At 42.9% G+C, this 22,154-nt stretch overlaps 1 protein-coding gene across 3 annotated transcripts in view; it reads left to right on the top strand.

The window, feature by feature from the left end:
* The first annotated feature begins 3,502 nt into the window (after nt 1-3,502).
* LOC130282792 (uncharacterized) overlaps nt 3,503-22,154 on the top strand; it is an 83,058-nt gene continuing 64,406 nt past the window's right edge. For all 3 annotated transcript variants that reach the window (XM_056531532.1, XM_056531530.1, XM_056531529.1), the window contains exons 1-3: nt 3,503-3,632; nt 19,520-19,644; nt 19,781-19,942. In XM_056531532.1, the coding sequence (XP_056387507.1) occupies nt 19,567-19,644; nt 19,781-19,942 (240 nt within the window). In that variant the 5' untranslated portion in view covers nt 3,503-3,632; nt 19,520-19,566. The remainder of the gene's footprint in view (nt 3,633-19,519; nt 19,645-19,780; nt 19,943-22,154) is intronic.

Here is a 22,154-nt window from a genome sequence, read left to right as displayed (position 1 = left end):
AAATATCCCATATGTGGATGTATAGTGCTCTGTGGGTGCACAACAAGGCTCAGGAGTGAGAGCGCACTATGTACATTTGAGGCCTAAACTGGTGATTTGCACAGGGGTGGCTGATTGTTACAGCAGTTCTGACATAAATGGAAAAAAAAACACCCACATGTGACCACATTTTAAAAACCACACCCCACAGGTGTTTGACAAATATTTGTTAAAGTTGGACATGAAAATGAAAAATTAGATTTATTTCAGTAAAATGCTGGTGTTACGCCAAAGTTTTCATTTTTTACAAGGGGTAATAGGAAAAAGCCCCCCAAAATGTGTAGAAATACCCCATATGTGGATGTAAAGTGCTCTGCTGGCGAGCTACAATGCTCAGAAGAGAAGGAGCGCCATTGGGCTTTTGGAGAGAGAATTTGTCTGGAATTGAAGGCCACCCCATTTGGAAACTACACCCCTCATGGAATGTTACAAGGGGTAAAGTGAGTATTTACACCCCACAGGTGTCTGACAGGTTTTTGGAACAGTGGTCCGTGAAAATTAAAAATTTCCTCTTGGGGTTTACAGGTACTGTACTACAACACCAGAGATTAAAAGTTAAAGGGGTTCTTCACCATAAGGTGATTTTAGCACTACCTGGCAGACAGTAATGGACATGCTTAGGAAGGATCTGCGCTTGTCTTGGGGCTAAATGGCTATGTTGTGAAATTACCATAACACTGTGGCTAGCTTTCTGTGAATTGGTATTTCCTGTTTTCAGTTTTCTTGTTTGCCTACAAATCCCATGATTCCATTTTCCTCCCTCCCACACATCAACCACTCCACCCATTGAAACATAAATGAGCTGCATCCATTCAAAAGACCTGTGGTTTTCAATCAGGGTGCCTACAGCTGTTGCATTAGTTGAAGATTGATCCCTCCACCCATTGAAGCAGACAGGCTCCCTGTCATCAGGTGACTAGTGAGTCAGGTCTCGGCCGCATTGCAAGCTGGGAAAAATCTGAGACAACAGTAATTTTGTATGCTGTTAAAAATAAATATTGGGGTGAAAATCACATAAGAATTGTGAGAAAACCGTCACACACAGGTACAGACACTATATTATGAACTACACTAACTTCACAGCCCCTGTAGCATAGTCAAATAAAAAAAAATCCTTGAATATCCCTTTAACATCTAGGGATGAGCGAATCAACTTCGGATGCTTCATCGGAAGTGGATTTGTATAAAACTTTGTTGTAATAGTGTAAAGAGCAGGAGCATAAGCTATATCCTAGTCATCAGATGGACCAGGTCCTTTATCCTATAGTATCCAGCCTTTTTATGTAGTATAAGCTATTTCCTAATCATTAGATGGACCAGGTTCTTTATCCTATAGTATCAGCCTTTTTATGTATTATAAGCTATTTCCTAATCATCAGATGGACCAGGTCCTTTATCCTATAGTATCCAGCCTTTTTATGTAGCATAAGCTATTTCCTAATCAGATGGACCAGGTCCTTTATCCTATAGTATCCAGCCTTTTTATGTAGTATAAGCTATTTCCTAATCATCAGATGGACCAGGTCCTTTATCCTATAGTATCCAGCCTTTTTATATATTATAAGCTATTTCCTAATCATCAGATGGACCGGGTCCTTTATCCTATAGTATCAGCCTTTTTATGTAGCGTAAGCTATTTCCTATGCAGCAGAGGGACCAGGTCCTTTATCCTATAGTATCCAGCCTTTTTATGTAGTATAAGCTATTTCCTAATCATCAGATGGACCAGGTCCTTTATCCTATAGTATCCAGCCTTTTTATGTAGCATAAGCTATTTCCCAATCAGATGGACCAGGTCCTTTATCCTTTAGTATCAGCCTTTTTATGTAGTATAAGCTATTTCCTAATCATCAGATGGACCAGGTCCTTTATCCTATAGTATCAGCCTTTTTATGTAGCATAAGCTATTTCCTAATCATCAGATGGACCAGGTCCTTTATCCTATAGTATCCAGCCTTTTTATGTAGCATAAACTATTTCCTAATCAGATGGACCAGGTCCTTTATCCTATAGTATCCAGCCTTTTTATGTAGCATAAGCTATTTCCTAGTCATCAGATGGACCAGGTCCCTTTGCTGGCTAGGATTTAGCAATCTCACATAGAGCAGGCTATTTCCTAGTCAGCAGAGGGACCAGGTCCTTTAGCTGGCTGGAGTCAGCACTTGTTAAACGCTACTCTGAAAGTTAGATCTCATGCTATAAGACACACTTCTTCTAGGCAGCAGAGGGACCAGGTCCTTTATCTCCTAGTCATCAGATGGATCAGGTCCTTTATTTCCTAGTCATCAGATGGACCAGGTCCTTTAGCTGGCTAGGATTTAGCAATCTCACATAGAGCAGGCTATTTCCTAGTCATCAGATGGACCAGGTCCCATTACTGGCTAGGATTTAGCAATCTTACATAGAAGAGGCTATTTCCTAGCCAGCAGAGGGAACAGGTCCTTTATTTCCTAGTCATCAGATGGACCAGGTCCTTTATTTCCTAGTCATCAGATGGATCAGGTCCTTTATTTCCTAATCATCAGATGGATCAGGTCCTTTATTTCCTAGTCATCAGATGGATCAGGTCCTTTATTTCCTAGTCATCAGATGGATCAGGTCCTTTATTTCCTAATCATCAGATGGATCAGGTCCTTTATTTCCTTGTCATCAGATGGATCAGGTCCTTTATTTCCTAGTCATCAGATGGACCAGGTCCTTTATTTCCTAATCATCAGATGGATCAGGTCCTTTATTTCCTTGTCATCAGATGGACCAGGTCCTTTATTTCCTAGTCATCAGATGGATCAGGTCCTTTATTTCCTAGTCATCAGATGGACCAGGTCCTTTATTTCCTAGTCATCAGATGGATCAGGTCCTTTATTTCCTAGTCATCAGATGGATCAGGTCCTTTATTTCCTTGTCATCAGATGGATCAGGTCCTTTATTTCCTAGTCATCAGATGGATCAGGTCCTTTATTTCCTTGTCATCAGATGGACCAGGTCCTTTATTTCCTAGTCATCAGATGGATCAGGTCCTTTATTTCCTAGTCATCAGATGGACCAGGTCCTTTATTTCCTTGTCATCAGATGGATCAGGTCCTTTATTTCCTAGTCATCAGATGGACCAGGTCCTTTATTTCCTAGTCATCAGATGGACCAGGTCCTTTATTTCCTAGTCATCAGATGGATCAGGTCCTTTATTTCCTAGTCATCAGATGGATCAGGTCCTTTATTTCCTTGTCATCAGATGGACCAGGTCCTTTATTTCCTAGTCATCAGAGGGACCAGGTCCTTTATTTCCTAGTCATCAGACGGACCAGGTTCTTTAGCTGACTAGGATTTAGACAGGACATCATGACAATAAATACAACATCTTAGTGGCAGCAGGACCTTAGAAGTCACAGTCATGTGACCAATGACAGACAAGAGATAATGTTATTTCCTCGCGTGTACAGGACCTTTGACGTTGTCTCTGTCATGTGATCAGTTGTGGGCGGAGCCGGGCAGAGGCTTGTGTAGTAGTAATTCTTGCTTTCTCCACTGTGTGAAAAGTAACCGGATGAGCACCGAGATCTTCACGTCCAGATGTAGCAGAGCTGGGTGGGTGTGAGGTACGTGTGCACAGCGGTAAATAACATGGCAGAGGCTGAGCTGTGTATAGGATGTCTGTGCAGAGCTTTGTGTACTTCACCCTCTCAGGACTGGGGCCTATTTTAGTCTGCAAGAGTTTATATATTTTTTATTTTTGTGTTATACTGTATTCTGAGCTGTAACTTATTTATTACTACTAATATTTTTTAATGGTAACGTTCTTCTGAGTAAATACATTTTTTTTTAACTCTCTCTGGAGGGAATGGGGAACAAATATTAATCTCACTAGTGCATGCTTGGGTTTTACTACAGCAAAAAACAAAATTGCTACCACCCCATTTGTCATTTTGCAGGAACTTAAAGGGGTACTCTGCCCCTATCCAAAGGATAGGGGATAAAATGTCTGATCACTGGGGACCCTTGCAATCTCCCTTCTGCACCCGGCGTTCGTTTAGAGTGTCGGGCGCAGTGTGCCCCCTCCCATAGACGTGCATTGAGGGTGCGTGGCTGTGACATCACAAGCCTCCGCCCTGCATCGCCAGTCATCCGGCACGGAGCGAAGTTTGCTCTGTGCATCGGATGTCTGGGCAGCCAAGATCTTGGATAGAGGATAAGATGTCTAGGGGCAGAGTACCCCTTTAACAGGACAAAAAAATGCTGCATGCAGACATTTTGTGTTTTTTTTTTTCTGTCCCCTTTTTTTAAACCGAGCTTGTGACAGAGGCCCCAAACTGAGAAAGTGGCATCCGCTCCATGCCCAAATGCCAGTACTCTGCAGCGTAGCAGGATCAGAACCAGATGATTAGCAATGCCACCCTGCCAACTCTGTTGCCTAGCTAATAACTGTGTAAAGCCCCTGTGGCCAACATAATAGAAGTGAAATTATTGTTGCACACCTTTAGGCTAGGATTCCACTTGGTTTTTTGTGCAGCTTTTTTTGGGATAAAAAAAAAAAACGCCTGAAAAAACGCCAGTGCAATGTCCTGCATCTGGCGTTTTTTCTGGTGTTTTTTTTCTTGCGTTTTTTCATTTGTGTGGAAATTGCACCTGGGCAGTGTTTTTTTGGTACCCAAAATTAGTTTGGTACCAAAAAAAAAGAAAAATGATGCAGCAGTGATGGAATTTTTTTTTATTAAACTAAATGTATATATTTTATAACAAAATTTTAATTTTTTAATAAAGTGTGTGTTACACTTATTTTTCTCTATTTTTTTACATTTTTTAGGTAGTACTACTACTCCCAGCATGGAGCACACTGTTCCATGATGGGAGTAGTAGTACCTGTTGTAATAGACATATCGCCAGTGTCAGTCTGACACCCGATGCGATCGTCCATTATATAGCAGTGATGCGGCTCTATACAGCGCTCACATCTCTGCACTATACTTTGGCCAGTGATGTGAATAGAACATCACTCATTCATATTTTCAGCCCAGAGCTGTGATTGGCCGGATGGTTGCAGCCAATCACAGCTCTGAGGAAAATATGAATGAGTAGTCGAGTACAGAGCAGAGATACGAGTGCTGTATACAGTCGCTCTGCATCTCTGCTATAGACAAGACGATCACAGCAGATGTCAGTAGTGATACCCGCTGTGATCTGTTCTTACCTGCAGGTACTACTACTCCCAACATGGAGTACACTCTGCTCCATGCTGGGAGCTTTAGTACCTGCATTAATAGACAGATTGCAGCGAGTGTACTCCATGTTGGGAGTAGTAGTTCCTGCAGTTAAGGAAAGATCACAGCGGGTATCACTACTGACACCCGCTGTGATCCTCCTGTATAATGTATAGATGCGGCGGACGCTCTTCTATGGTCCCCTGCACTGCCGTATATATACACATATTCCTATTTCCCACAGAGAGCTGTGATTGGCTGGAACCATCTGGCCAATCACAGCTCTGCGGGAAATATGAATAGGTGTATATATATGGCAGTGCAGGGAACCATAGAAGAGCGGCCGCATATATACATTATACAGAAGGATCGCAATGGCGATCTGTCAATTAGTACAGGCACTACTACTCCCATCATGGAACAGTGTGTTCTATGCTGGTAGTAGTAGTAGTACTACCTAAAAAATAAAAAAATAAAAAGAAAGAAAATAAAGTGAAAAACACTCACACACTACATTTTTATTATTGTCGGCTATATTTTTAGTTCCCTGCCTGCCCACATAAATTGATCCCTGTTTAAAAATTAATAAAAAAAATTTGTAATAAAAAAGATACATTTCGTTAGATACAATTTTTTCCTTCACTACTGTCTTTTTTTTTATTTTTTTTTTAAGGTACCCTACAAAATTTTATTAAAAAAGGTATCTCCATCACTTTTTTGGATCACTAAAGTCCAAAAAAGAATAAAAAACGCCTGCAAAAACGCCAAAGTTAAAACCCACATGTCGTTTTTCTTGGCGTTTTTTCACTCCCATAGACTTCTATGGGAGAAAAATGCCACGATTTTGACTAAAAAAAACGCCAGTGGCGATTACCAACGATTTCAAAAACGCAAAAAAAAGAGTGAAAAAAACGCCAAAAGGATTAAAAAAACGCCAAAGTGAAAAACGCCAAGTGGAATAAGAATTTTGCGATTTCTCATTGATTTACAGCTAACATCTGGCCGCAGCGTTTTTTGGCGTTTTTCTTGGCGTTTGAAAAAAAAAGTGGAATTCCAGCCATGATTTCTATAAAAAGGAAATAAAAATGTCTTACTTATAATAGAAAAGTTTGTTTTGCCAAGATGTACAATATATAAAAAGTTTTTGTATCTGACAGTGCCCATTTAAGCCTTCTAGTACATTGATGCAAATAAATATTTAGTTAGCCACCAATTGTGCAAGTTCTTCCACTTAAAAAGATGATTTAGGCCTGTAATTTTCATCATTGGTATACCTCAACTATCCATAAAATCCATAAAATCACATTGTCAGATTTTTTAAGAGTTTATTAGCAATTTATGGTGAAAAATAAGTATTTGCTCAATAACGATAGTTCATCTCAATACTTTATTATATACCCTTTGTCTTGTATATCTTCCATTTTCTAATAATTGCTCCCACAGTTGATTTCTTCACACCAAGCTGCTTGCCTATTACAGATTCAGTCTTCCCAGCCCGGTGCAGATCTACAATTTTGTTTCTGGTGTCCTTCGACAGGTCTTGGCCATAGTGGAGTTTGGAGTGTGACTGTTTGAGGTTGTGGACAGGTGTCTTTTATACTGATAACAATTTCAAACAGGTGCCATTAATACAGGTAATAAGTGAAGGACAGAGGAGACTCTTAAAGGGGTTCTCTACTGCTTTAACCTTCTTTGGCCAGTTAGTTAGTACTGTGGCTATATGTCATTAACGCTTTCTTTCCTGCTGCTAACGCTACTTACTATATGTGTTTTTTTTACCTTTTTTTAACAGACCCGGAAGCTGGTTAATTCCTTAGTTTGCTGGCTTACCTAGACCACTTTTTTTTTCTCCTGTCGCCATCTTGCCATCGATACGTCACCCTGCAGGGTGTTGTGTGGGAGGCCGGCCTGCCCCTTGCTCCGTTCGTGCCCGCCTCCCACGCTAATGAATATTCTGCTTTCATAAGCGCGCACCTCATTACTTACTTTCAGCTTCTTCTAAGCTGAATGCCGATTGGGCTGCTTGCGGCGAATCGGCTCCAGTGATTGGTGCATGCGCAGTTTGTCCTCGATCGTGAGGGTCATCTGCGCATGTGCCATTGTGATGTCAGCCGTGGGCCTGACGCCCTGGGGGATTGTTAACACTAACCTAGGAGAAGCTGAAAGTAAGGAGGTGTGCACTTATGATGGCAGAATATTCATTAGCGTGGGAGGCGGGCACGAACGGAGCAAGGGGCAGGCCGGCCTCCCACACAACACCCTGCAGGGTGACGTATCGATGGCAAGATGGCGGCGGGAGAAAAAAAAAGTGGTCGAGGCAAGCCAGCAAACTAAGGAATTAACCAGCTTCCGGGTCTGTTAAAAAAGGTAAAAAAAAAAAACACATATAGTAAAACACGTATAGTAAAGAAAGCGTTAATGACATATAGCCACAGTACTAACTAACTGACCAAAGAAGGTTAAAGCAGTGGAGAACCCCTTTAACCTGTTGGGGATGAAGGGAGTACCAGTACGCCTTTCGCCCACTCCCTTTCTATAACATGGGGCCACGCCATGGCCCCGCGTCATAGCAGGTCGGGCCCAGCATCTAACAACGGCCGGGACCCATGGCTTATAGTGCGTGGCATTGATCGTGGTGCCGCGTGCTATTAACCCTTTAGACGCGGCGTTCAAAGTTGATCGCCGCATCTAAAGTGAAACTAAATTGCTGCCGGTTAGCTCAGGGGGCTGTTTGGGATCGTCGCGGCATTCCGAACAGCTGTAGGACATGAGGAGGGTCCCCCTACCTGCCGCCTGGTGTCCGATTGCCGAATGACTGCTCAGTGCCTGAGATCCAGGCATGAGCGGTAAAGCGGCAGAATCATTGATCTATGTTATCCTATGGGAAACCATTGATCAATGTAAAAGATCAGTGTGTGCAGTGTTATAGTCCCCTATGTGAGCTGTAACACTGCAAAAAAAAGTGGAAAAAAAAAGTTTATAAAGATCATTCAACCCCTTCCCTAATAAAAGTTTGAATCACCCCAGTGTGTGGAAATGTCCGAATTATAAAAATATATAAGTCCAAAATAGCGTATTTTTGGTCACTTTTTATATAATGAAAAAATGAATAAAAAGCGATAAAAAAAAGTCAGATCAATACAAAAATTGTACCGCTAAAAACTTCAGATCACGGCGCAAAAAATTTGCCCTAAGTTATAGGGGTCAGGAAATGACAATTTTAAACATATAAATGTTTCTGTACGTAAGACAAAATGAAACCTATATAAGTAGGGTATCAGTTTAATTGTATGGACCTACAGAATAAAGAGAAGGTGTCATTTTTGCCAAAAAATGTACTGTGTAGAAACGGAAGCCCCCAAAATTTACAAAATGGTGTTTTTTCTTAAATTTTGTCGCACAATGATTATTTTTTTCCCCATTTTGCTGTTGATTTTTGATTAAAATGACTGTCATTACAAAGTAGAATTGGTGGCGCAAAAAATAAAGCATCATATGGATTTTTAGGTGCTAGATTGAAAGAATTTGGATTTTTAAAAGGTAAGGAGGAAAAAACAAAAGTGCAAAAACAGAAAAACCATTTGTCCCCAAGGGGTTAAAGTAGAAGTTACAGGTCTGTGAGATGTAGGTGACCAAATAATTATTTTCCACCATCATTTCCAAATAAATTCTTAAAACATCAGACATTTTATGTTTTTTTTTTTTTTATCGTGCGGTATCGTTAAGGTATACCTATAATGAAAATTACAGGCCTCTCCCACCTTTTTAAGTTGGAGAATTTGCACAATTGGTGGCTGACTAAATACTTTTTTGCCCCACTGTAGGTATCAGCTGCTGTATGCTCCAGAGGAGTGTAGTTGTGTAGTTCTTTCCAGTCTGACCACAGTGCTCTCTGAGGCCATCTCTGTCCGTGTCAGGAACTGTGCAGAGCAGGACCTGTTTGCTATGGGAATTTGCTCATTCTCTGGACAGTTCTTGACATGAACAGAGGCTGCACCGCCTCTCTCTCTGCTTATGTTGGTCAGTTGATTGATATCTTGTGCACGCAGCAGACCTGTACAAGGCCACTTTGTGCAGCCGAGCCCTGTGTGTCAATAACATGCCTGACATAAGCAGAGAGAAGCTGTGCGGCCCCAGAGCAGTGCGATCCCGGGCACCGCCTCTCCCCCTCTTGTTATCCCGACTCCCAGGGGAGTTACAAAGAAGTTATTTGTAAGTATAAGGCAGCCTAACTTATCTATACAGGTATGCATAGAATAGGCTGTGAAGACCTAGTGCACCGTGTCTGCAGCTTCACAAGCCTATTTATTCTAGGTGACACTTTTGCTTTAAACGGAATCTGTCAGCTCTGTAGGAGCTATGGAGTTGGCAGACACCAACAGTAAGGGTAGTGCTGGGCGGTATACTGGTTCATACCGAATACCGTATTTTTTTTTTCCTGCACGATATGAATTTTTTCCATACTGCAATACCCGTTGCCCCCCCCCTCCTCAAATGAATTAGCAGCCGCAGCGTGCTGTCCCCACATCGGGCAACTAATCATATGTGACCCGAGGGCGCTGTTCTGCTTCTCTTTCCACCCCCTAGAGAAGCAGCGCCCACGGGTAACATAATGGGGGGGGAAATACCGTTAAATACTGTGAAACCGCCATAATTTACAAAAATATTGTGATACACATTTTTGGTCATTCCGCCCAGCTCTACATAAGGGTATAGTAAGATAAAACTATATTTTGTTTACTGTGAAGGCCCTTATAATCCATTATAATCCACACTTTTGTTTTACGGCTAAACATTCGAGAGGTGGTGCAGAGAATGCAAAGGACACATGACACTGTGGCTCAGCACCTCCTCTCGGACTGTTTAACTGTAAAAGAAAAGTAGATAAAGGACTGTCACTGTAAAGGACATTATTAGTTTTATGTAACTATACCCTAACTGCTGGTGTCTCCTCCCTACGAGCGTTAATATAAAATATATACAATTGTTTTTGTTTTTTGTTGTTGTATATTGTAATACGTGTGTGTGTATGTGTGTATATGTATGTATATATATATATATATATATATATATATATAAACAAGAGACCAGCAGCACACAGAAAAATAAGTGCAAAAAAGGTGGAGGTTTATTGCATTATCCCAGGGTACAAAAGAAGTGAAGTTTCAGCGACCTCTCGTCGCCGTTCTCAAGCTAAATGTACGTCCTGGTACGTTAAGGACCACGTCACCAGGACGTACATTTACGTCCTGCGTCGTTAAGGGGTTAAAGGGGTTGTGCGCTGCCCTGCCTTTCGGAGCTCCGCTCGCAGCGTCCGGAAGTTCATTACTCCGAACGCTGTGTGCGGGCTTCCGTGTTCACGGCCGCCCCCTCGTGACGTCACGCCTGCCCCCTCAACCAAAGTCTATGGGAAGGGGGTGTGACAGCGGTCGCGCCCCCTTCCCATAGACTTTCGTTGAGGGGCCGGGCGTGACGTCACAAGGGGTTAAGGGGTTAAGAAAAAGCTTGAGAGCGGCGACGAGAGGTCGCTGAAACTTCGCTTCTTTTGTACACTGGGATAATGCAATAAACCTCCACCTTTCTTGCACTTATTTTTCTGTGTGCTGCTGGTCTCTTGTTTTTTTTCAAGTACAAGTGAACCTCTCACCAAGATCCACACCCAGCGTGCACCATTGCATCGGTTTTCTTAAATTTGTTGTGCTGCTCTTCTTCCAATTCCAATTGGTATAGGTCACAGCAAAAAGTATGCAGACTCCCAATTTCAAAAAAGGCTGTGGTCTTTATTTAGGTCGTCAGCAATGCAACGTTTCGGCTATAGTGTAGCCTTTGTCAAGCAACACTATAGCCGAAACGTTGCATTGCTGACGACCTAAATAAAGACCACAGCCTTTTTTGAAATTGGGAGTCTGCATACTTTTTGCTGTGACCTATACCAATTGGATGTTCTATATCTGGACTGGTTATCCGGATGGTCACGGGCATAAGAGCAGGGACTAGTGCTGCCTTCCTCCTTGGACGTATATATATATATATATACACACACACACACACACACGTATGGATAACTTTTAAGAGTACTTTCAGTATTAGGCTTAGTTTTCATCACCGCAGAGCTCCCACATGTTTAGAGTCCGTTTGGCTTTTTTTTTTCTTCTTAACCCCTTAACCCCTTGTGACGTCACGCCCGGCCCCTCAACGAAAGTCTATGGGAAGGGGGCGCGACCGCTGTCACACCCCCTTCCCATAGACTTTGGTTGAGGGGGCAGGCGTGACGTCACGAGGGGGCGGCTGTGAACACGGAAGCCCGCACACAGCATTCGGATTAATGAACTTCCGGACACTGCGAGCGGAGCTCCGAAAGGCATGGCAGCGCACAACCCCTTTAACCCCTTAACGACGCAGGAAGTAAATGTACGTCCTGGTGACGTGGTCCTTAACGCACCAGGACGTACATTTACGTCCTGAGCATAACCGCGGGCATCGGAACGATGCCGGTATCATGCGCGGCAGGTCCCGGCTGATGATCGCAGCCAGGGACCCGCCGGTAATGGCGGACATCCGCGATCCTGCGGATGTCCGCCATTAACCCCTCAGATGCCGTGATCAATACCCATCACGGCATCTGCAGCATCGCGGTCACTTAACAGGATGATCGGATGGCCCGCAGCGCTGCCGCGGCGATCCGATCATCCTGCATGGCAGGCAGAGGTCCCCTCACCTGGCTCCGCTGCCTTCCGGGAGTCTTCTGCTCTGATCTGCCTTCCCGCAGACCAGAGCAGAAGATCACCGATAACCCTGATCAGTGCTGTGTCCTATACATAGCACTGAACAGGATTAGCAATCGAGTGATTGCTTTAAATAGTCCCCTATGGGGACTATTAAAGTGTAAAAATAAAAGTAAAAAAATAAAGTAAAAAATTAGAAAAACCCCCTCCCCCAATAAAAACGTAAATTGTCCCATTTTCCCTATTTCACCCCCAAAAAGTGTAAATAAATTATTTTATATACATATTTGGTATCGCCGCGTGCGTAAATATCCGAACTATTAAAATAAAATGTAAATGATCCCGTACGGTGAACGGCGTGAACGTACAAAAAAAAAAAAGTCCAAAATAGCTGCTTTTTTATAACATTTTATTCCCAAAAAAATTTATAAAAAATGTCATAAAAGTTTTGTATAAGCAAATATGGTATTAATAAAAAGTACAGATCACGGCGCAAAAAATGAGCCCTCATACCACCGCTTATACGGAAAAAGTAAAAAAGTTATAGGTCTTCAAAATAGGGGGATTTTAAACGTACTAATTTGGTTAAAAAAAATTGCGATTTTTTTTTTTTTTTTTTAAGCGCAACAGTAATAGAAAAGTGTATAATCATGGGTATCATTTTAATCGTATTGACCCAGAGAATAAAGAACACATGTCATTTTTACCATAGATTGTACGTCGTTAAAATAAAACCTTCCAAAATTTGCAAAATTGCGGTTTTCTTTTTAATTTCCCCACACAAATAGTATTTTTTTTGGTTGCGCCATACATTATATGATAAAGTGAGTGGTGGCATTACAACGGACAACTGGTTGCGCAAAAAACAAGCCCTCATACTAGTCTGTGGATGAAAATATAAAAGAGTTATAATTTTTTGAAGGGGAGGAGGAAAAAATGAAAACGTAAAAATAAAATTGTCTGAGTCCTTAAGGTCCAAATCGGCTGAGTCCTTAAGGGGTTAAGGATGGAGGGTGTACCCATATGCCCCCGTTTCAGCGTCCTTAAGGACTGAGGGCATACAGGTACGCCCGTGGGAATTTCGGTCCCCGGCACTAGCCTGTCGGGGACCGGGATGCCTGCTGAAATAATTCAGCAAGTATCCTTGCACATCACGGAGGGGGGCCCTGAGACCCCCCCCCCCATGTCGACGATCAATCTGGGGTTATTCCGGAGACCCATATGACCCGGAAAATAAGGGGGATCGGGGCTGTCCAAGACACCCACAATCCCCCTGAAGGGATAGGAGTGAGGTGGCAGGGGTGCCGCCCCTCCTATCCCTACTATTGTTTGGTCAGAAGCGGCCGAACAATAGCAGATTGGGGACGGCGGGGTTAAAGTTCGGTTCCCTCGCTCTGCCCACCCACTGTAGTCCAGGCAGAACGCGGGAACCGGCGGTGACCAATGCCGGTGGTCACTTACTAGTGGTGGGCAGTGATGACGTGCAGCTCCCTGGTGCGGCGATCCTACGGAAGGCGGTGAGTTGTTGCCTAGCATATAGCCTATATAGTGGTCTCTAAATTGTAGCCCTCCAGATGTTGCAAATCTACAACTCCCAGCATGCCCAGACAGCTGTTTGCTGTTTGGGCATGCTGGGATTTGTAGTTTTGCAACAGCTGGAGGGCTACAGTTTGGAGATCCCTGTGTAGTGGTTTCTAAACCATGGCCCTCTAAATCTTGCAAAACTACAACTCCCAGAATGCATGGACAGCAAACGGCTGTCTCGCCATGCTTGGAGTTGTAGTTGCGTTTCCTCCAGCTGTTGTATTACTACATCACCCAGCATGTCCTTTGGAGATCAGTACATGCTGGGAGTTGTAGTTTTGCAACAGCTGGAGGCACACTGGTTGGAAAATACTAAATTAGGTAACAGAACCTAACTGAAGGTCTTCCAACCAGTGTGCCTAAAGCTGTTGCAAAAGTACAACTCCCAGCATGCACGGTCTGTCAGTGCATGCTGGGAATTGTAGTTCTGCAACAGCTGGAGGGTTGCCCCCCCCATGTGAATGTACAGGGTACAATCACACGGGCGGGGTTTACAGTGAGTTTCCTGCTTCAAGTTTGAGCTGCGGCAAATTTTCTGACGCAGCTCAAACTCCTAGCGGAGAAACTCACCGTAAACCCCTGCCTGTGTGAATGTACCCTAAAAGCACTATACTACACTAACACAAAATAAAGGGTAAAACACTATATATACACCCCCTTACACTGCCCCCCCCCCCCCAATAAAAATGAAAAACGTATCGTACAGCAGTGTTTCCAAAACGGATCCTCCATTTCCCCTATTTCCACCTCTATGCAATCCCTAATTTAGTCCTCAAATGCACATGGCGCTCTCTCCCTTCAGAGCCCTGTCGTATTTCAAGGCAACAGTTTAGGGCCACATATGGGGTATTTCCGTACTCGGGAGAAATTGCACTACAAATTTTGGGGGGGATATTTCTCCTTTTACCCCTTATGAAAAGGAAAAGTTGGGGTCTACACCAGCCTGTTAGTATAAAAAAATATGTATGTTGCCATGTACTTTTTATTTTCACAAGAGGTAAAAGGAAAAAAAGACCCCCAAAATTTGTAACATAATTTCTCCTGAATACAGAAATACCCCATATGTGGGCGTAAAATGCTCTGCGGGTGCACAACAAGGCTCAGGAGTGAGAGCGCACTATGTACATTTGAGGCCTAAATTGGTGATTTTACACCGGGTCTGACATAAATGCAAAAAAATAAATATCCACGTGTGACCCCCATTTTGGAAACTACACTCCTCATGGAACATAACAAGGGGTATAGTGCGCCTTAACACCCCACAGGTGTTTCACAAACTTTTGTTAAAGTTGGATGGGAAAATGAAAAAAATATTTTTTTTTATTAAAATGCTGGTGTTACCCTAATTTTTTTATTTTTACAAGGGAAAATAGGGGGAAAAAAGCCCCCCCAAAATGTGTAACCCCATTTCTTCTGAGTAAGAACATACCCCATATGTGGATGTAGAGTATTCTGCGGGCAAACTACAATGCTCAGAAGAGAAGGAGCGCCATTGGGCTTTTGGAGAGAAAATTTGTCCGGAATTGAAGGCCATGTTTGTTTACAAAGCCCCCATAGTGCCAGAACAATGCCCCCCCCCCCAAATTACACTCTTTCAAAATGTAATAAGGGGTGATGTGAGCATTTACGCCCCACTGTCAAACTCCAGTGGGGTGTAAATGCTCACTGCACCCCTTATTAAATTCTGTGAAGGGTGTACTTTCCAAAATGGGGTCACGTGTGTGTGTGTGTGTGTGTGTGTGGGAGGGGGGGGGGTTGAGTCCACTGTTCTGGCACCACAGGGACTTTATAAATGCTTATGGCCCCTGACTTCCATTCCAAACAAATTCTCTCTCCAAAAGCCCAATGGCGCTCCTTCTCTTCTAATCATTGTAGTGCGGCAGCAGAACACTTAACGTCCACACGTGGGGTATTTCCATACTTAGAAGAAATGGGGTTACAAATTTTGGGGGGCATTTTCTCCTATTACCCCTTGTAAAAATGTAAAATTTGGGGAAAAACCAGCATTGTTGTGAAAAAAAATCTTTTTTTTTTTTCATCTACACATCTGACTTTAACGAAAAGTCGGCAAACTCCTGTGGGGTGTTAAGGCTCACTGTACCTCTTTTTACGTTCCTTGAGGGGTGTAGTTTCCAAAGTAGTATTCCATGTGTTTTTTATTTTTTATTTTGCTATATTGGCACCATAGGGGCTTCTTAAATCTTCTCCTTTTACCCCTAGTAAAAATTCAAAAAATGGCTCTACAAGAACATGCAAGTTTGACAAACAAGGGTTAACAAACTTTCTGAATGTCATTTTGAATACTTTGAGCGGTGCAGTTTTTATACTGGGGTCATTTATGTGGTATTTTTAATACGAAGGCCCTTCAAATCCACTTCAAACTGAACTGGTCCCTGAAAAATTCAGATCTTTTTAAATTTTCGTGAAAAAATGTAACAATTTGCTGCTGAACTTTGAAGCCCTCTGATGTCTTCCAAAAGTAAAAACATGTCAACTTTATGATGCAAACATAAAGTAGACATAACATTTATTTGGAATATCCATTTTCCTTACAAGTAGAGAGTTTCAAAGTTAGATAAATGCAAAATTTTCTAAATTTTCATGAAATTTGGGGATTTTTCACCAAGAAAGGATGCAAGTTACCATAAAATTTTACCACTATGTTAAAGTAGAATATGTCACAAAAAAACAGTCTTGGAATCAGAACAAACCGTCCCAGAGTGATTAATGCAGAAAGCGACAGTGGTCAGAATTGCAAAAAAGGGACTCAGTCCTTAACCCCTTCCCGACCTATGACATACCTGTACGTCATGAGTGGCAAGGTGTTCCCGACCCATGACATACAGGTACGTCATGAACATTTTTGCCGCTACTCGCGGCATCCCGCAGCGCCCGGTAAGATGGTGGCTATCACTGATAGCCAGCCATCTTACCATGAGACCACGGGGGGTTTCATCCCCCCCCCCCAACGATCGCTGCTATCAGCTAGTCAAATCTGACTAGCTGATAGCAGCATTTTGCTATGAGAATACTTAGCAGCGCGGTGTGTGAGTCGCGATCTGCTAAATGTCCCTTACCCGTCCCCCGACATCACTTACCCGGCCATGCGGTGTCCCGAGCGGTCCCGGCGCGAGCGCCGTCCTCCAGGCGGTCCCGGAGGTGGTGTGAGTCCCCGGCAGTGAGTTTCCGGCAGCAGGGCGGCATCTTCATTGGCAGCAGTGAGATCGCCGTAAAGCGATCTCACCCCTGCCTCTGGGAGTTTCAAAACTGCAACTCCCAGCATGCCCAGACAGCCTTTGGCTTTCTGTGCATGCTGGGAGTTGTAGTTTTGCAACATCTGGAGGTCCACAGTTTGGAGACCACTGTATAATGGTCTCCAATCTGTGCTCTTCCAGATGTTGCAAAACTACAAATCTCAGCATGCTCAGTCTGTCCAGGCATGCTGGGAGTTGTAGTTCTGTAACATCTGGAAGAGCACAGATTGGAGACCATTATACAGTGGTCTCAAAACTGTGGACCTCCAGATGTTGCAAAACTACAACTCCCAGCATACCAGACTGCCCAAGCATGCTGGAAGTTGTAGTTCGGCAACATCTGATCCTTCAGATATTGCAGAACTACAACTTCCAGCATGCCTGGGCAGTCTGGGCATGCTGGGAGTTGTAGTTTTGCAACAACTGGAGGCACACTAGTTGGGAAACGTCCGTTTCCTACCTCAGTGCCTCCAGCTGTTGCAATTGTTGCAAAACTATAACTCCCAGCATGCACTGACAGACCATGCATGCTGGGAGTTGTAGTTTTGCAACAGCTGGAGGCACACTGGTTTGGAAACACTATGTTAAGTAATAAACTTTCAAGTGTTTTGCAACCAGTGTGCCTTCAGCTGTTAGATAACTAAAACCCCCAGCATGCACGGACAGCCTAAGGGCATGCTGGGAGTTGTAGCAGTATGCCTCTAGCTGTTGCATAACTACAAGTCCCAGCATGCCCTTCTGCTGTAACTGCATGCTGAGATTTGTAGTTTTTGCAACAGCTGAAGGCACACTGGTTGCGAAACACCAGTTTATCTAACTCCGTGTTTCGCAACCAGTGTGCCTCCAGCTGTTGCAAAACTACAACTCCCAGCATGCACGGACAGCCAAAGGAGAAATTGCCTTACAAATTTTGGGGGGCTTTTTCTTCTTTAACCCCTATGAAAAGGGGAAGTTGGGGTCTACACCAGCATGTTAGTGTATAAAAAAAAAAAATGTTACACTGACATGCTGGTGTTGCCGCATACTTTTCATTTTCACAAGAGGTAAAAGGGGAAAAAAAGACCCTCAAAATTTGTAATGCAATTTCTCCTGAGTACGGACGGAGATACCCCATATGTGGGCGCAAAGTGCTCTGGGGGCGCACAACAAGGCCCAGAAGGGAGAGTGCGCCATGTACATTTGAGGTGATTTGCACAGGGGTGGCTGATTGTTACAGAAGTTCTGACATAAACGCAAAACAATAAATATCCACATGTGACCCCATTTTGGAAACTACACCCCTCACAGAATGTAATAAGGGGTGCAGTGAGAATTTACGCCCCACAGGTATCTGACAGATTTTTGGAACAGTGGTCTGTGAAAATGAAAAATACAATTTTTCATTTGCACAGTCCACTGTTTCAAATATCTGTCAAACGCCAGTGGGGTGTAAATGCTCACTGCACCCCTTATTAAATTCCATGAGGGGTATAGTTTCCAAAATGGGGTCACATGTGGGGGGGGTCCACTGTTCTGGCACCATAGGGGCTTCCTAAATGTGACATGCCCCCCAAAAACCCTTTCAGAAAAACTCACTCTCCAAAATCCCATTGTCGCTCCTTCCCTTCTGAGCCCTCTACTGCGCCCGCCGAACACTTTACATAGACATATGAGGTGTTTACTTACTTGAGAGTGGGTTACAAATTTTAGGGTGATTTCTCTTCTTTTACCCCTTGTAAAAATTCAAAAATTGGGTCTACAAGAACATGTGAGTGTAAAAAAAGAAAATTTTGAATTTTCTCCTTCACTTTGCTGCTATTCCTGTGAAACACCTAAAGGGTTAAAACACTTACTGAATGTCATTTTGAATACTTTGGGGGGTGCAGTTTTTATAATGGGGTCATTTATTTGGTATTTCTAATATGAAGACCCTTAAAATCCACTTCCAAACTGAACTGGTCCATGAAAAAGTACGATTTTGAAAATCTTGAGAAAAATTGGAAAATTGCTGCTGAACTTTGAAGCCCTCTGGTGTCTTCCAAAAGTAAAAACTCATAAATTTTGTGATGCAAACATAAAGTAGACATATTGTATATGTGAATCAATATGTAATTTATTTGGAATATCCATTTTCCTTACAAGCAGAGAGTTTCAAAGTTAGAAATTTTTAGATTTTTTTTACCAAGAAAAGATGCAAATATCAGTGAAATTTTACCAATAACATAAAGTAGAATATGTCACGAAAAACAGTCTTGGAATCAGAATGATAAGTAAAAGCATTCCAGCGTTATTAATGTTTAAAGTAAGAGTTGTCAGATGTGCAAAAAATGCCCAGGTCCTGAAGTGAAAATGGGCTGGGTCATGAAGGGGTTAAGGTGAAAAAGGACTCAGTCCTTAAGGGGTTAATAATGCCGAAAGGTCCCTAAACACCACCAGGTCCTGACAGATCCCATTGACTTGAATGAGCTCTGTCGGGTGTCTGGTATTCTAGAGGAGCTGAGCAGAGAAAAATACATGCAGCATTTTTTTCTCCCCACAACTCCTGTCCTTTCGCTCCCTTTAGCGAGCTTAGCGGTGATGTGAACGAGCCCTTACCCAGTAATGCTAGGCATTTTTTGCACTGTGTGTCAGGGCATTATATAGAGCCTATTTGTTATATATACTTCAATATGATTTTTTCAATAACTTCACTTAAGTGGGATAATATAATTCATATAGGATGTTACCACTCTCTCTTTCTCCTCAGGTTTATTAAGCAAGAAATTAGTTATTTTTCTATCTGACCTATTAAGGATGGACAAAGGTAGTAAACAGATTGGAGAAAGAATATTGAACCTCACCCTAGAGATAATCTACCTGCTGACCGGAGAGGTGAGGGATTCTGGACACCATGTCTTATTTTATGTCTTGTATTTTATAATAAAAAAAGGACATGATAGGGGAGGGGAAAGAACATAAAAGAGAAAAAGAAAATGAATGTGGAATCAATGTTTCTTTCCATGCACAGGATTACATAGTAGTGAAAAAGATATCTGAGGAAAAAGGATGGAGCAGAAGAAACCAGGATCCTGTCACATTGTCTTCTCTTCACTCACTGATACAAAAAGAAAACAATTATAAGGAGATCCTGGAACTCATCAGTCAGATCACTGAGCTGCTGACTGGAGAGGTAAGTACTGCTAAGAATGCCGGGAAGTGGAGGTGTCTGGGTGATGGCTGTAACCTTGTGTGTGGAGGCAGATAAACCAGAACCTGATCTGATAAATGAAAAGGATCAACCTTGGATCTTATTCTATTAAAGCTGAGGAGGCTCTGTGACGGTTCCTAGAGTCACCCTACCCCTTCGCTATTGTTGCCTGGGCTCCCAGAGGACTATGGAAAAATGACTGAGCGGAACTCGGACTAGCTTCAGGGGTGGGCATGAGTAAGACCGGGACTTTAGGACATCACTATTTCCACAGTTTGTGCCCTCAGTTAATGTTTTCAGGTGACATAAAGATCATTGTTGAATATCTAATTAACCCCTTAAGGACCGAGCTTTTTTCTGTTTTTGCACTTTCGTTTTTTCCTCCTCACATTTTAAAAATCATACCTCCTTTCAATTTTGCACCTAAAAATCCATACGATGGCTTATTTTTTGCCCCCACCAATTCTACCTTTTAATGACCTCAATCATTTTACCCAAAAATGTACGGTGAAACAGAAAAAATAATAATTGTGCGACAAAATTGAAGAAGAAACACCATTTTGTAATTTTGGGGGCTTCCATTTCTATGCAGTAGATTTTTCGGTAAAGATTACACCTCCTCTTTATTCTGTAGGTCCATACGATTCAAATGATACCCTACTTATATAGGTTTGATTTTGTCTTACTTCTGGAAAAAATCATAATTACATGCATGAAAATTAATACGTTTAAAATTATCTCCTATAAACTTTTTATTTTTACGTGTACGGGGTGGTATGAGGGCTTAATTTTTGCACCATGATCTTACGTTTTTAGCAGGACCATTGTTGTAATCATTTTTTCATCATCTAAAAATGTACCAAAAATACAATACTATTTTGGACTTTGGAATTTTTTTGCGCGTACGCCATTGACAATGCGGTTTAATTAATTATATATTTTTATAGTTCGGACATTTACGCATTCGGCGATACCACATATGGTTTTATTATGGTTACATATTTTTTATATGGAATTTGGGAAAAGGGGGGTGATTTAAACTTTTAATAAGGAAGGGGTTAATGGGTGTTTTTTTAAACTTTTTATTCAACCTCCTATAAGTCCCTTTAGGGGACTTATAGGAGCAATAATTAGATTCCTCATACAGATCAATGTGGTTTCATAGAACCACATTGATCTGTGTGCTCTGCGCTCGATTGATAAATTATCATTCACAGCGCAGCAGCCGGCATAGTACGTAAGGTAAGACCTCCGGCTACCTCAGAAGTGGATCGCCCCCCCTGCGATCGCGCTGTGGACCCACTGAACCACCAGGGATGGTTTAAATGTCCCTTTAGACAAACTAAAGCGGCGATCTAAAGGGTTAATAGCCGGCCGCTATGGCGTGGGCTCGAGTCGGTTGTCGGTTCGTCCTTAGACACAACCGGTTAAAATACCTTTTTCTCGGTCAGCTCCATTGGGGGACACAGAGACCGTGGGGTATATCTTGCTGACAATAGGCATACAAAAAGAAAGTTGGCCCTTCCTGGCAGGATATACCCCGCCTACTGAACCTGAGCTAATCAGTTTTAGCTTAGTGTCAGTAGGAGGCAGACACAGGTCTGGAGTTCTCCAGACCTGGTCTCCTTTTTTTTTTATTCCATAGCTAGGGCCTGTTTTTAGGTTCTTTTCTCCTTTTTATTTTCTCTTTTTTTAGGTGGGGGTTCAGGAGCATGGGGTTACCTGTTCCCCCATATGCGGCTAAGGGGCACGGGGCATAGAGTATGCACCATTTCCCCCTTCCCGCTAACTGACAGTGCCTGGGGTTGTACCTTTGGTTCCGGGTCCCGCTGTCTCAGCCTGACATGATGCAGGTGACCATAGCTGGCTGAAGACATCTTAGGTGAGTATGGCAGATTCGGGTGGGTATGTTTTTCTCCTTCCCCCAGACCTCCTTCCCCCCCCCCTTCTCTCCACAGAACCTCTCCATCTGCTTCTTGGGGTCTCCTATTACCTTCATCTCATGGTACAGACTCTGTCCGCCTTCGGCTGGGTGATCAACCAGGAAAAGTCCAATCTGTCTCCCTCTCAGTCTCTTGTCTTTCTGGGTCTCCTTTTCGACACGGCACCCACCCGTGTTCGTATTCCGTTGGGCAAGCGGCGCTCCCTGCAGGAGGGTGTCCGTCGCCTATGGCACCCCTCTCTTTTTCCTATT

This window comes from Hyla sarda, chromosome 7 (genome assembly GCF_029499605.1).
Source record: "Hyla sarda isolate aHylSar1 chromosome 7, aHylSar1.hap1, whole genome shotgun sequence".
Taxonomy (NCBI): domain Eukaryota; kingdom Metazoa; phylum Chordata; class Amphibia; order Anura; family Hylidae; genus Hyla; species Hyla sarda.
The sequence above is the reverse complement of the archived record's forward strand: the minus strand, read 5'-3'. Positions and strand labels throughout refer to the sequence as shown.